Raw genomic sequence first — 13,797 nt, forward strand, 5'->3', positions numbered from 1 at the left:
TGGATCAAAATAAACATTATGGAAAATTTTAATAAATATTTTAATAAGAAATATGTTCATTAGCCGATTCTGCCTTAAAGCTTTTAACATTATCCAATGAGGCATGAAGATCAATGGATATTGTATCTTTTAACCAATTTTGAGTTCAAACGAGTGTCTCAACTATTCTTGGAGACAATGAATAACAAAATGGGTCAAGCACATGACCCCCTACACTAAAGCCTGACTCAGAAGAAACAATGGAAATAGGAATGGCCATCACATCCCGTGCAACTCTCACCAAAATAGGATACTTTATTTCATTGATCTTCCACCAATCCAAAATATCAAAAATTGGAACTTATGCCTCACAACCATGTTCCAAGAATTGATCAATCCCTGATTTGTTCCTCAAATTGGATTCAATAATTTCTTGCTCATTCTCAACCCAAAAACTCTGTTGAGAATCATAATCAATCATACTAGGATTAATTGAGGAAGGAGGCCAAGAGTATGGAACTCCACTTGAACTCCTATAGATAGCACTATATTCATCGTACATGTTAATCATCAATTAATTCACTTTTGCAATCATTTATTTGACTAAATCACCACCATATATTTTTTTAAACAAAAAATGCATACGACTAAATTTGCATCTTGGATTAAGAACAACAACACTAAATATCATCAAGTTAGTCTTTTTAATTGATTCCAATATTTGTCATACTTACTCTTCAAGCTCGCAGCCATACATCTCAACACTGGATCATTACTTTGTCTCATTTTTTATAAATGTCATTGGATGCCACAAAGCTCCAGGAAATATGCATTAGATGTAACATTCGAAGAGCCCGAAAGTCTCACAGTAGCATCATAAAAAATCTTCAAAAATTTTACCATTACTTTAACTCTCACACAATCACTAGAGCTTGGGGGGCTCTACCTCACACTAAGACAATAGCGAGAAAAATAATCATCATCATTCTCCAATCGTAAAAATGACTTTTGAAATGTTTCTGCAACTTTTAGCATGAGATAAGTGGAGTTCCATCTGGTGTGAATATCAAAGCACACCAATTTTGAACAGTTTTTTTCTCCTTCTCTATCCACTTTTTGAAATTTTCCATTCTTGCAGGAGATGATCAAACATATTTAACCGCATTGGGCACCCTTGTGATTGGATCATTACAATATTTTAGCCCATCATTCACAATAAGTTTCATAATATGGGCCCAACACCTTATAAGAATATAATTCACCTCCAACAAATGACCTCCACAAACCTTTTTAAGTAATAGATGACAACATTATTTGAAGAAGCATTGTCAACTGTGACAGTAAAGATCTTGTCAATACCCTAATCATGCAGACATGGCTCTAATGTTTTTCAATAGTACCTCCTTTTTGATTAGGAATCAAATAAAAATTTATGATTTTTTTGTGTAATTTCTATTCACAGTCAATAAAACAAACCTTTTTGAATGAAAATAGAAAAGTGAAATGAAAACCAAGGCTGAAGTCTTCCTGAGGCCTGTCTTGTCTTGCAGTAAGTTATGAAAAGGTATATGATTTTTGTTATGATGTTTAATAGTATGAAAGAGTCGGTGCATGCATGTTAGGATGACACCTATTAATAGAAGTGAGTTTACACCTATTAATAGAAGTGAGTTTAAGTTCATGAAGTAGGAACATTATAAGGAATGTTGGGGGTTAGAAATAGAAGGAACGAACTATGGAATGCTAGGAATGCATAGAAGTAGTTATGTATTTATGAGACGATAGTACAAAGTGCATGGATGATCACGAGCTACGTTAGGACCAAGTTTGAATATGCGATGGCGATTTCGAACGTCCTTAGCAAGGATTGTAGTGTGGAAGGTACAAGTGCTACATGATCGACGTGATTAAAGAACTGAAGATAACTTGAGCATGTCGACTGAGGATTTTCAAGACACGAGGATGCGAGTGCTATGCAAGGAGTGATGGAAGCAATGAACGTGTACATGAAGACGATGAGGGGACCAACATCAACGGGTTTGTGCCAAGTGTAAGCAAATTCCGATGATGGAATTTTTAGAAAGAGGGGAGATTGTGACCAATCACGAATTTTTCTCTCAATTGGTCACGAGTTTCGTCTACATATTTTAAATATTGAAGCTGTGTTTTTAAACCTAAAAACTGTGTTTTAAATATATCAGTTGATTTTTAACCGAAGCCTAGTGTTTCAAAGTCTTTGAACTATTTTAATGTCCAAAAATTATTTTAAATGGGGTATTTTAAGTGTTATTGAACCAAGCCTAATTTTAAAGTGAGTTTTTTATATTTTGAAGCCCCAAAAATAATATAGTTTTAGTAAAACATTTTATTTAAATGATTTTAGTTCTTTAAGAATATTATTTAATATTCATTTTTTTTATTTTAGGTTGAAAGCTCTAATTATTTAAATGGTTTTATTTCTCTTAAAACTATTTAGTGAGTTTTATTATTTTTATTTTATGATGAAGATTATTATTTTTGGGACTAAGAAAATAAGTTGAATTTCAAATCTAGTTTTAATTCATTTCCTACTTATTTTACTTAGTTTATTTTATCCCTTAAGTGTTTAAATCCCCACCGTTAGATTAAAATTAGGGACCCCTAAGATGAAAGGCTAGGATTAAAACCCTATAACCCCCTTATTTTTCCCTCCCCTTTCTCTCCTCCCCCATCCAGCCGACACACACACACACTCTCTCTCTCTCCCCCCATGGGTTCTCTTCTTCCCCAACGCCTCCCCCCACTGCGAGCCTAGCCACAACAAGCATAGACGGCCGTTGTCGACTCCAACCTCCACCGTCGATGGCCAATTTTGTGATACGTTTAAGGATCCAACAAATAAGGTAATTTTGTTGCTATATTTCATTATGCTATATGTTAGATGCATGAAACAAATATAATAATAAGGCTATTTATTTTCTTGCAACAACAGAGTATTGTCAACAAAGCAAATAAAACAAATTTAACGATACACTATCATGCGGGTTCTAGATTTTTTATCGACTATCAAAAAAATTTGTAACATTATACTTGTCCTCGTTAAATATTAACATCTTAACATTTGTGATTGAAGTTGTAAAATATATTTTCCTTTTGCAAGAGCAAGATAGTTCTATTGATTATAATGTGACCAAATTCCATGGTAAATCACATAAAAATCGTAATGGTGTTTTAGACTAGTCTCGAAGCAGAAGCAAACCATATAAGTTTAATTTTTTTTTTTTTGTATTGCCTAATAATATTTATGTTAGTAACACTATTTTTAATGATTTATATATTCTAGTTTTTCTTCTTTTTTTTTTTTTTTTTTTTTGTAGGAGAAGATGGTTTCAGTTTGGCAAAATTTCGCATCTGATGAATCTTCCATTAACAATATTCAAATTTTTTCTTAGGTTCTTGGACCCCAATTTGGATATTTGAGGGGTTTAAGACGTTGCATTAAGACTTCCTCCTCAACCTCATCCTCTTCTCAAAGTAGATTGAATAACAACTCTCGGGATTTCGAGGAAACAACGCACAAGATCAAAAAATTGAAGTCCAACTATCCAAGCAATGGGAGCTGGAGGATCAATTACATCAGGCAGTGGATATGGTGGCGCGATTAAGAGAACAAGAACAATAAGACTTGCATAAGGAGATAGAAATTCAATTCCAAAAAATATTCAAACAGATGCAATTAATGATGTCCTAGAACTTTATGCCACCACCAATTTAGAACTTATTTTCTTACTTTACATCTTTTAACTTATTTATACTTAATGTAACATTTAAACAATTGTGATGTTTTAATTGTCATTTTTAAATGTAGTGTTCTTATTTAAAATTTTTCATTTATTGTATCATTGATTACCGTTTGAACAGAAAATATTTAGTTTGAACGGTAATCATTAATTATTACCGTTCAAACATATTGCTACCAGTTGAATGAGCAACCCAAAACCATTCAAATGAAAGGGAATCGTTAATCCGGTTCGAATGGATTACTAATAGGTTTGAACACTTTGCATTTGTGATATTTGAATGCATACTGTTGTCAAGGACATTCCATTGGATTCTTTATGTCCGAACACAAACCGATGTGTTCAAACAATAAAAAAGCATTCGAATAGGAGCAAACAAATTCGTGTTGTTTGAATTAAATTACCAACTCATTGGAATAGTTACCTATTAGTTCGAACTGAGTTTATTCGCTTCAAAGAGTATTATGAGATGAAACCATTTCGTCCTAAAAAAATACATTTGAACGCTTTCAAACAGGTTGGTCACATTTTATCCTTAAAAGTCTTTTTTAGAGACAAAAAAAAAAAAAATTGTCTACAAAAACTTTTTGAGACAAAATAGAAACGAGAATTTTTTCTCTCCAAAAATTTTTTGGGATGGAAATTTTCATCCCAAAAAATGTCATCTATTATATACGGTAGGGACATAAAAGGATCAAAATGGTGACTTAATTATCAACGAAAATCACACATAGACATATGTTGGATCATGCGACGTTGTTGGGAAGCCAAAAGTTAAAAATTCATCGTTGAATGGAAAAGAACTTTAATCTTTGCGGCAGTTAGAAACTGAATTTTTTTAAAGCTTCCTGACCCATGGAGCATCATCCATATGAGTTGGTGAGTCGTGATTTTAACATAAATTACTATATTTTGGTTATTAAATAACGGAGAAACTAGGAGTCAAAATTTTGAAATGGGATTATTCTGTATGTTTTAATTATTAATTTGAATTTGCAATTTGTGTTCGTGAGTATTAAACTATATTAAACTATATATGTCAATCTCAACATATATAGCCTGTTAAAAATAACAGATCAGATCAAAAAATTTTAACACAAACCATATAAATAACAAGTGATGGCACATGATCCGATCCTCATAACCTATTTAATAATTAATTTTTATTGGATTAATCTGAACACGGTCTGATTAACTTTTTTAACTCATTTAACACTATGCATGCATATAAATTAATGAGTTGATCAGAATACATTAAATTTTAAAATTAATAGGATTAATTTTCACATTGTAGTCTTAGATGTTGCCAAGTGTATTTCATTAAATGAGATGGATGGAATTTGTAATTGAGGGATCAAATTTCAAGTTTGTCATAGCACAAGTACTATTTATTTCTAAAACTTATTCACATGGGGCGAATTGTTTGAACGACGAAGTACATGGGTTATTGGCCGAAATTTTCTAAATTAAACTCCTCGTTTGTTTTTAGGAAACTTTTTAACTTAACACATCTCATATTATCTAATCTAATTATTACAACTTTTTTAAATTCTTTTACAAAATAAAATAAACAATTAAATTTTTTAAATTTTAAAATAAAAATAATATTAAAAAATTAAATTCTAATAATATTTTATTTAATTTTTAATTTTTATCTCAATTCAATTTATCTTTTTTCACCTCGACTATGAAATGAAGAATTTAAAGAATTCCCACTATAGTGATCACTCTACACACCAATAATTAATATGCATCAAACCAAACACGTGATGATTTGACATGTAAACTCACAACTATCTTAATTAATTAGGACTATGAATTATTAATTAATTTAGATAATCAATCTTAGGAATTGTGGTTATTTCAGGGCCTATATTTAATATTCCCAACTAGTTGGCACCACAAATTCTATATGATATATTATTTTAAGTGTATATATATATATATATATATTTTAATGAAGGAGGACGGAACTTCCAAACTTTATTAAAAAACCCGACAGAGAAAAAACTTATACATACACCCATAATCAACCAAGTTTAATTTAACCATAGTATGTAACATTATTGTAAAAAATAATGAAGACACAACTAATTACTTAGTTGGGACTTTTGATTTTGACTTTTGTCACATTAGAAAAGTAAAATAATTAATTAAAATGTGTCGTTTTGGCCACAACCGATAGGGTTCTGACCACATCCCATCTAATTTTAGAAACGAATGGATCTAAGCGCCCATGCTTGCAGCTGGCCGTCGACATGAGATCAGTAATCCTTAACAGACATGAGTATCATCATCATGTGATCTATATATGCTGAATATTTAAAAGAAACACGCGCGTACTGACGTACGGCCGAGAAGATGTCCATATATGTCCAAATCCTTTTCTAACTTTAAAAACCCTTAACATTTTTATGTCATTAATTGTCACATTTTTCAACTCTATCAATTTTCAAAACTAATATATATATTTTTTTTTATGAGTAATGCTAGAGAGAAGTTATTATAGTAATGTATATTTTGTATTCATTGTGTGACTACTTCTAATTGATTGTTCCCAACACTCACTTAAGAAGATATGTGGTCTAGATGATACTACTTCATATGTACAAAATGAATACTTTTAATAGTAACTTTTATCTATATTTTTTTTTTATTCAAATTTCCAGCTTGAAAGGAAAAACAAAAAACATTGTATGACCAAAGTAAATGTAGATGCAATATATATACATATATATATATATATTAATTAGACTGTATTCAAATTGAGATAGAAGATGACAAAATATATATACATGTATATATATATATATGTACACACTAATAAAACTTGAATTATATATGAAGGCTAATTCGGCATTACCGTATTTATGAGGGTGGGAACGAAACCTTACGCGCGCACTACAAGGGGAATCACCTTTCCCAAGGATTCATTTTCGCTGGGAAAAATTATAAAATCGCTGCCCATCACCTTTACCAGCGATTTATAAATCGCTAGATATTCGCCAGTATTAAACCCCCACTTTTGATCTACTCCAACGGAAGCCAAAAATCGCCGGCATACAATTTTCTTTATCGGCGATTTTAATTCGCCGCCAAAAGGATTTTATCACCGCAATTGCAAGATACGATTCAATTGTTAATCGTTGGGAAAAATTAATTCCAGCGATTTAATATTGTCGCTAAAAGTGGGAAAATCGCCGGAAATAAGATTCAGCAGCGATTTCAAAAAATCGCTGCTATTGACTAAAATGTTTTGAAATATAAATTACGGCGATAAAAATGTGCCGTTATAGATCAATCCCAGCGATTTAAAAATCGCTGCAATTGAGTTATTGGTTTTGTGAAGTCAATTGCAGCGATCATAAAATCGCTGGTATTGATCTATATCGGCACATTCTTATCGCCGCAACTGTTATTTCAAAACATTTTAGTCAATAGCAGCGATTTCAAAAAATAGCTAGAAAAGCTTATTTGCGGCGATTTTATTCGCTGCAAATGTACTAAAATGACGAAAAAATTATTTCCGGCGAATTGTAATCGCTGGAAAAGATATTTCACAAAATAAAAAAAAAATCCCACAGAATTCATTGATGAATTCATTCGAAGCCACAGTCGGCTTCAAAGTCTGCAAAACGAAGTATTCAACAACTTGAAAGGTGATATTAAAGACAAGGTAGGATTATTATTTTGGTTTGATTATAATATTTTCAAGTTTCCACCATTTTAGTTTCTTTTTACATGTGGCATATCACATGGAGCAAAAATTCTAAAGTAAAAATACAGGGATCAATCTTTTTAAAAGTAAAACCTCAATAGTTATTTTAGTAATTAACACAAAAAAATAGGCTGTTATATTTAAAAAATGTTAGAAATATTGAGCAGAGCCTACCTCCATTGGCAAGTACTTCACCTTCTTCTGGTTTTCCACTTGAAGACAAGGTAGGTGGGGATACCGAATGACATATCCATACATCTCTTGAAAGTACTCAAACAACAGATTTCATGTTCCTTTGCTCATCTACTGGGAAACTGATTTCCAAAAAACTACAGTAAGTGTTCATGTACAATGGAATGCTATTACAACAAATAACACAAATAACACAAAATAATTACAACAAGTGTTGATGACAACCCTGAAATTCGATATTTCCTTCTAACATTTCCTTTGTGTGTAACTTCAACTTTGACCCCTCTAAGGGCTTTCTTGACCTGCACATCAATGATTCCAAAGTAACCCTTTTACCCTTTTTTAAATATTAAGTATTGATTAAGTAACATTTTCAAATTATATTTACATATAGTTTCTGTTTCTTTTTTTCTCCCTTTTTGTAAAAATACTGTATCTAAAATCATGACTAGATGTGCTTTATGTTTGACACAAACAAAAAAGATGTCATTTTTTCTGTGCTCTACAGATCAAAACCCAACTTTCCAATCAACATGTCAATTTTACTGTGCTCTGTAGTACATTTGGAGCCATGTTTTCCAAATCATTCAAATGTAAAGTCAACATGACACAATGACCCTAAAAGACAAATTATAAAAGGTGTTAGTTTAGCAGATACCTTATTATGATAAGTGTGTATAGTCACTAAGCTGGTACTGATCTCTAGGGATGTTCAATTTTAAGTGCTAGGGATAGCTCCGTGGGTAATGATCATAGGATAGAATTAGTGGCTAAATGTCGGGATGCAGCACTTACTCTTGCTTTGATATGGCATTTGAAAGTTGTAGGACCATGATTGATTGGTTGTTTAGATTGATGATAAAGCGCGTAGCACATCACCAAACAATTACGTTGTCTTTTTAGTTGGCTAGACATGTACAATAAGGTATGAAATTGGGATCAGAACTTGATTTCCACACCAGAGAGTTCAATACCTTTACACGATCTGCATTTGAAAAGGGCCTTGAAAACACATCTTTATCCAAAATCTGAGCAACAAAATCAATGACTGGGAGTGGCTCAATGAATGCAGCAGATGACATGTCTGATTGACAAGCAGCAAACGAATAAGTCTAACAAGTGGAAATCCGCTAGCATTAATAGAAAAACAAAATCGACAAATCCAAAGAACTAGAACAACAGAAATGCATGCACCTTTGGCCTGGCAGTTGCCGCAAGACAATATCAATAATGGTAAGCGCCTCTTGAGGGGTATCAACTGATTTCCCTGCAAGAAGCTCACGCAATTGGACAGCAAGCATGCTATTAGTTATTTTCATGAATTCTTTTAGAATGCTTGAAATGAGGAGTTTTAAAGTTTGATAACTATAAAAAAATCATATAGTGTACTTAACCTATATATTTGCACAGTGATTTATAAGAAGCAAAATCAAGAACCCAAGTTCACAATATTTTAACTCAAGTCAGGTACTTCATGACTTTGTTCAACTAATGATCTTTGTTCAACCTACTCAAGTCACAATATTTTAACCTAATGGTCTTTGTTCAACTACACTCTACACAAGTTGATGTCACAATAAAATATAAGATTAAGACAAAAAAAATAAAAGATTGCATTTCTTTAACATCAAGAGCAACCTGAAAGACTCAAGTGAGAGCAAAACAGGTGCATAAATCTAAAAAATGTAAAACAATGGAGAAAATCTCATTAGAAATGATATGGCGTTAGACTTCTTGTCTTACTTCTGCTGCTGCTCCTTCTGTCGATTTTCTTTCATTTTATGCACATTGGAGAACTATATTAGCAACAGTAAAAGTCTTCGCACTTAAATACAAAAAAATAAAAAGGAAATATTTCCTACCATCAAAAAAGAAAAACCATTGCAAACAGGGGACAAAATAGAATAATCCTTGAGCGACATTTTTTTTTATGATGACATTTTTAATCCTTGTTAGTTTCTAGACTTATTTGTTTATGATGACATTTTTAATAAGTAAGAATAAAACTCTATTGATAGAAAAAGATGTAGCCGAAGTACATCATGACACTTTACACTTTTTTTTTTTTTATAGGAACATGACACTTTACTTGATACTTATTATATGCTTATTTTTCAATGGTTGCAACAAAAGGGAGTTTCATTGTCTGGTGCAGTTGTAGAAGTTTCCTTAGCACTTCAATTCCCCAAGCAGTTTTATTAACACAGTTGGCACAAGAAATGAAAATTTCCTCAGCACTTCAATTCTCCAAACTTCTTACCCTATTGTTTACCTAGCTAGGTCGAGTGCAAGCAAAATAATGAGTTTATCCTTAATGATCCTGCCAACTTGTTCTGTTCTTTCCTTGCATGCTTTCCTCTAAACAAATCAAAAGAAGATTTAGGAAAACAACAACGAATGATGCCACAAGTGTAAGCATTCTCCTGCTTGACTTAGTCTCAAATACCTAAAAGGTAAAACAAGCTCATCATAGTATCCAAAAAGCAACCAATGTAGTCTAGAAAAGAAGATAGACTGCAGAAATAATTCTCTATTTATGGGAACGGGAAACTTTATTTATTGTACATACCATCTTGAAATGATCCATGGTTCCTGACAAGACTCCCCTTGATGAATCCATATCGTTGCCCTAAATCAAAAGCCTAATTTCTGCGGTGATCTTAAAATCGCTGGAAAAAGCCTAATTTCTTGTAGTGGCGGTGCTGAAATATCAGACCGTTTAAATTGATCCTGCGGCCAAGTTTGATTATTTCCAATAAGGTCGCTCTACAGCCACCTCTTTCAATCCTGTTAGTAATTATCGATAGTATAAAATATTATATTTTTTTATATATGTATTTTTTTAATATTGTAAAATATTTTTTTAAAAAATAAAAAAATTATAATATTATTAAAAAATATTTATTTAATTATTAAATAAACAAAAAATATAACAAAAAATATAACAAAATCGAAAACAAGACCGAAAGCAGTGAGAGGAGCTTTATTAGTAAAACTTACGTACGTCGTACGTATGGGACATTAATTAATTGTAGAGAAAAACAACTTACGCTAGCTGACCATTTCATGCATGGAGCCTGGAGGCTGTACTACAACTCCAGCTTTGAATTGCTAGGTCCATATGTAGGCGTCAGATGAGAGTACTGTAACAAGGCGGTTCATGATTTGCTTTAATTATTGGGAAATGTTATATCTCCGGAGCTCTCGCTGGAGATTAGTGTATTTTTTATGTGTTTTTTTTTTAAATTATTTTTTATATAGATTTTTTTAATAATTTTAAATATTTTTAAAAAATAAAAAAATTTAAAATATTATTAAAAAATACTTTCTTAATCACGAAGTAAAATAAAAAATCATAAACAAATATTTTTTTATTTTACTTCGTAATTAAGAAAGTATATTTTAATGAATTTTTTTTTACTTTCTAATTAAGAAAATATTTTTAATGATGTTCTAAATTTATTTTATTTTTTTAAAAATATTTTTTATAATTTTTTATTTTACTTCATGATTAAGAAAATATTTTTTAATATATATTTTTTTACTTTCTGATTAAGAAAATATTTTCTGAATGATGTTTTAAATTTATTTTATTTTTTTAAAACATTTTAAAATAATAAAAGATCTATATAAAAAATTACTTAAACAAAACACATATAAAATAACACTACACCCCCAGCGGGGGCTGTAGCATCACCCTTAATTATTAGCACTATATATACAATAGGATCAGCTAGCCTTGTGCTTCACATCCCACCTAGATATATTTGGGTCCAACACGTTGATCTCCTCTCGGTACTCATCTCCATTCAGTTTCGGTTTTCATCTGTGAAGAAACAAATCATCGAACATGGCTTCTACTGTTGCCTGGGTCTGCTTGATTTTTGCTCTATTGTTGTTTATCTCAAGCATGACATGCGAAGCACATCTATCCTCTACATTTTATGACATCACATGTTCAAAAGCACTTAGCACGATCCGAACAGCCACTAGAAGCGCCGTTTCTCATGAGCGTAGAATGGCGGCTTCGCTCATTCGGCTTCATTTCCATGATTGTTTTGTTCAGGTATATAAAACTTGTAAGACACTTCAATTAAGTTTTCTATACCATGTTCCGGGCACGAGTAACAGATAACATAATTATTATGAATCATTTTATTTATATAGGGTTGCGATGCATCAATTTTGCTTGATGATACTCCCTCAATATTGGGTGAGAAAACAGCACCAACCAATGCTGGTTCAGTGAGAGGATATGAAGTCATTGATGAAATCAAGTCTAAAGTGGAGAACGTTTATCCTGGCGTTGTATCATGTGCAGATATTCTAGCAGTTGTAGCTCGGGATGCATCTGTCGCTGTGAGTCACTAGCTAGTACCTTTCTCAACTAGTATTAATTGTCTCCAGAGCACTCATGACGTATTAGTAAATAACTTGATCTTTTCTACAACAAAATTAGGTCGGTGGACCATCGTGGAAGGTGAATCTTGGAAGAAGAGACTCTACCACAGCAAGGCTCAGCCTAACCGAGACCAACCTTCCAAAGGTTACGGATGACCTTGACAGATTGACTTCCTTGTTTCGTGAGAAAGGTTTGAGTGAAAGAGACATGGTCGTCCTTTCAGGTTTGAGCCTAATTAATTACTACTATATAATATATATGTATAGTAAAACGATGGAAATTTTAATTATCACGACATTAACATGCATGCAAGGGCAGCATGACTAAATAGTAGCGTTTTCTATGAAATATTGCAGGATCGCATACAACTGGGCAAGCAAGATGTGTGACCTTCTGCGATAGGATTCACAACAATGCAAGTGATATCGATGCTGGGTTTGCTAGCACTAGAAAGCGCAAGTGTTCACTTGCTATAGGTAGCGACGACGAGAAGATAGCACCGCTTGATTTGGTGACACCCAATTCTTTTGATAATAATTACTTTAAGAATCTGATTCAGAAGAAGGGTCTTCTCCAATCTGATCAAATACTATTTAGTGGAGGATCCACAGACAGCATTGTTACAGAGTATATCAAGAGCCCTTCAACTTTCAAAAATGATTTTGCTGCTGCCATGGTCAGAATGGGAGATATCGAGCCCATCACGGGTTCTCAAGGACAGATACGAAAACTTTGCAGTGTTTTTTTTATGAAGAGCTGAGAATCACCTGTCCACGAGTAATCCCGTCCCGATTATATTAATAAATCCTCACTTATGGCGGAGAAAAACCGTGGTTACATACCAATACCTGGCGTTACAATATAAAAATCCGAAACTAGATATTAAAAAAAACCTAGTATATCTAGAGAAAAATTACAAAAACAACCTCCTCACCTGCAAAAAAACCATTAGCACAACAAACATATACAATAAAATCTAACCAAACCAACACAACAACCAAATAAAACCAGATTCTTAATTCTGACTGCACCTCAAAGAAGGTAACCTAAGTTTATCCAACCGAAGTAAACCTCGAGGGACCCTAGGCAATTCTCCAGCTATATTCCAATCCATATTAAGACCAGCTGCCCCACTCCGAGCCAACCAGTCAGCAACTTTATTACCTTTCCTATAAACATGCCTAATTGTGCAAACCATCGAATCCATAAGAGCAAGAGTATCCTCCCAGAAATCTTCCAAATACCATATGCCACATCTTCGTCTATTCCACCAAGAGATTACCACTTGAGAATCTAATTCTATTTCCACAAAAATAATCTTTTACAAGCTTTAAGACCTTGCAGCAATGCTAACAATTCAGCTCTATTATTGGAACCAAAACCAATATAAGAATTAAAAGCATGAACCAAGTGACCCTGATCATTTCTAATAATACCACCCACTCCCAAAGGTCCTGGATTTCCTAGACTACTACCATCTGTATTCAATTTAAACCACCCTGGAGCAGGTTTTTGCCAAGTCACAATTTTAATAAACTGCCTCACGGGAGCTTTAGAAGGAATATGCAAAGCATGTAAAATCTGAAGATCATACATAGAACATTTTTTTACCTCTTTCATATCATGGCTACAAGAGCTCATCCAATTTTTGATCATTTGCCAAACCGCACTAACAGATTGAATCCGCCCCTCCATACGGGCAGTGCATCTTCTACGCCAAAGATGCC

At 32.7% G+C, this 13,797-nt stretch overlaps 1 protein-coding gene across 1 annotated transcript; it reads left to right on the forward strand.

The window, feature by feature from the left end:
• The first annotated feature begins 11,500 nt into the window (after positions 1–11,500).
• On the forward strand, positions 11,501–12,830 carry LOC109006470 (lignin-forming anionic peroxidase-like). Its single transcript, XM_018985761.2, has 4 exons — positions 11,501–11,734; positions 11,836–12,027; positions 12,128–12,293; positions 12,427–12,830. The coding sequence occupies exons 1-4, from the start codon at positions 11,519–11,521 to the stop codon at positions 12,828–12,830; spliced, it is 978 nt and encodes a 325-aa protein (XP_018841306.1). The 5' UTR covers positions 11,501–11,518.
• The last annotated feature ends 967 nt before the right edge of the window (positions 12,831–13,797 follow it).

Source organism: Juglans regia, chromosome 13 (genome assembly GCF_001411555.2).
Source record: "Juglans regia cultivar Chandler chromosome 13, Walnut 2.0, whole genome shotgun sequence".
NCBI lineage: Eukaryota > Viridiplantae > Streptophyta > Magnoliopsida > Fagales > Juglandaceae > Juglans > Juglans regia.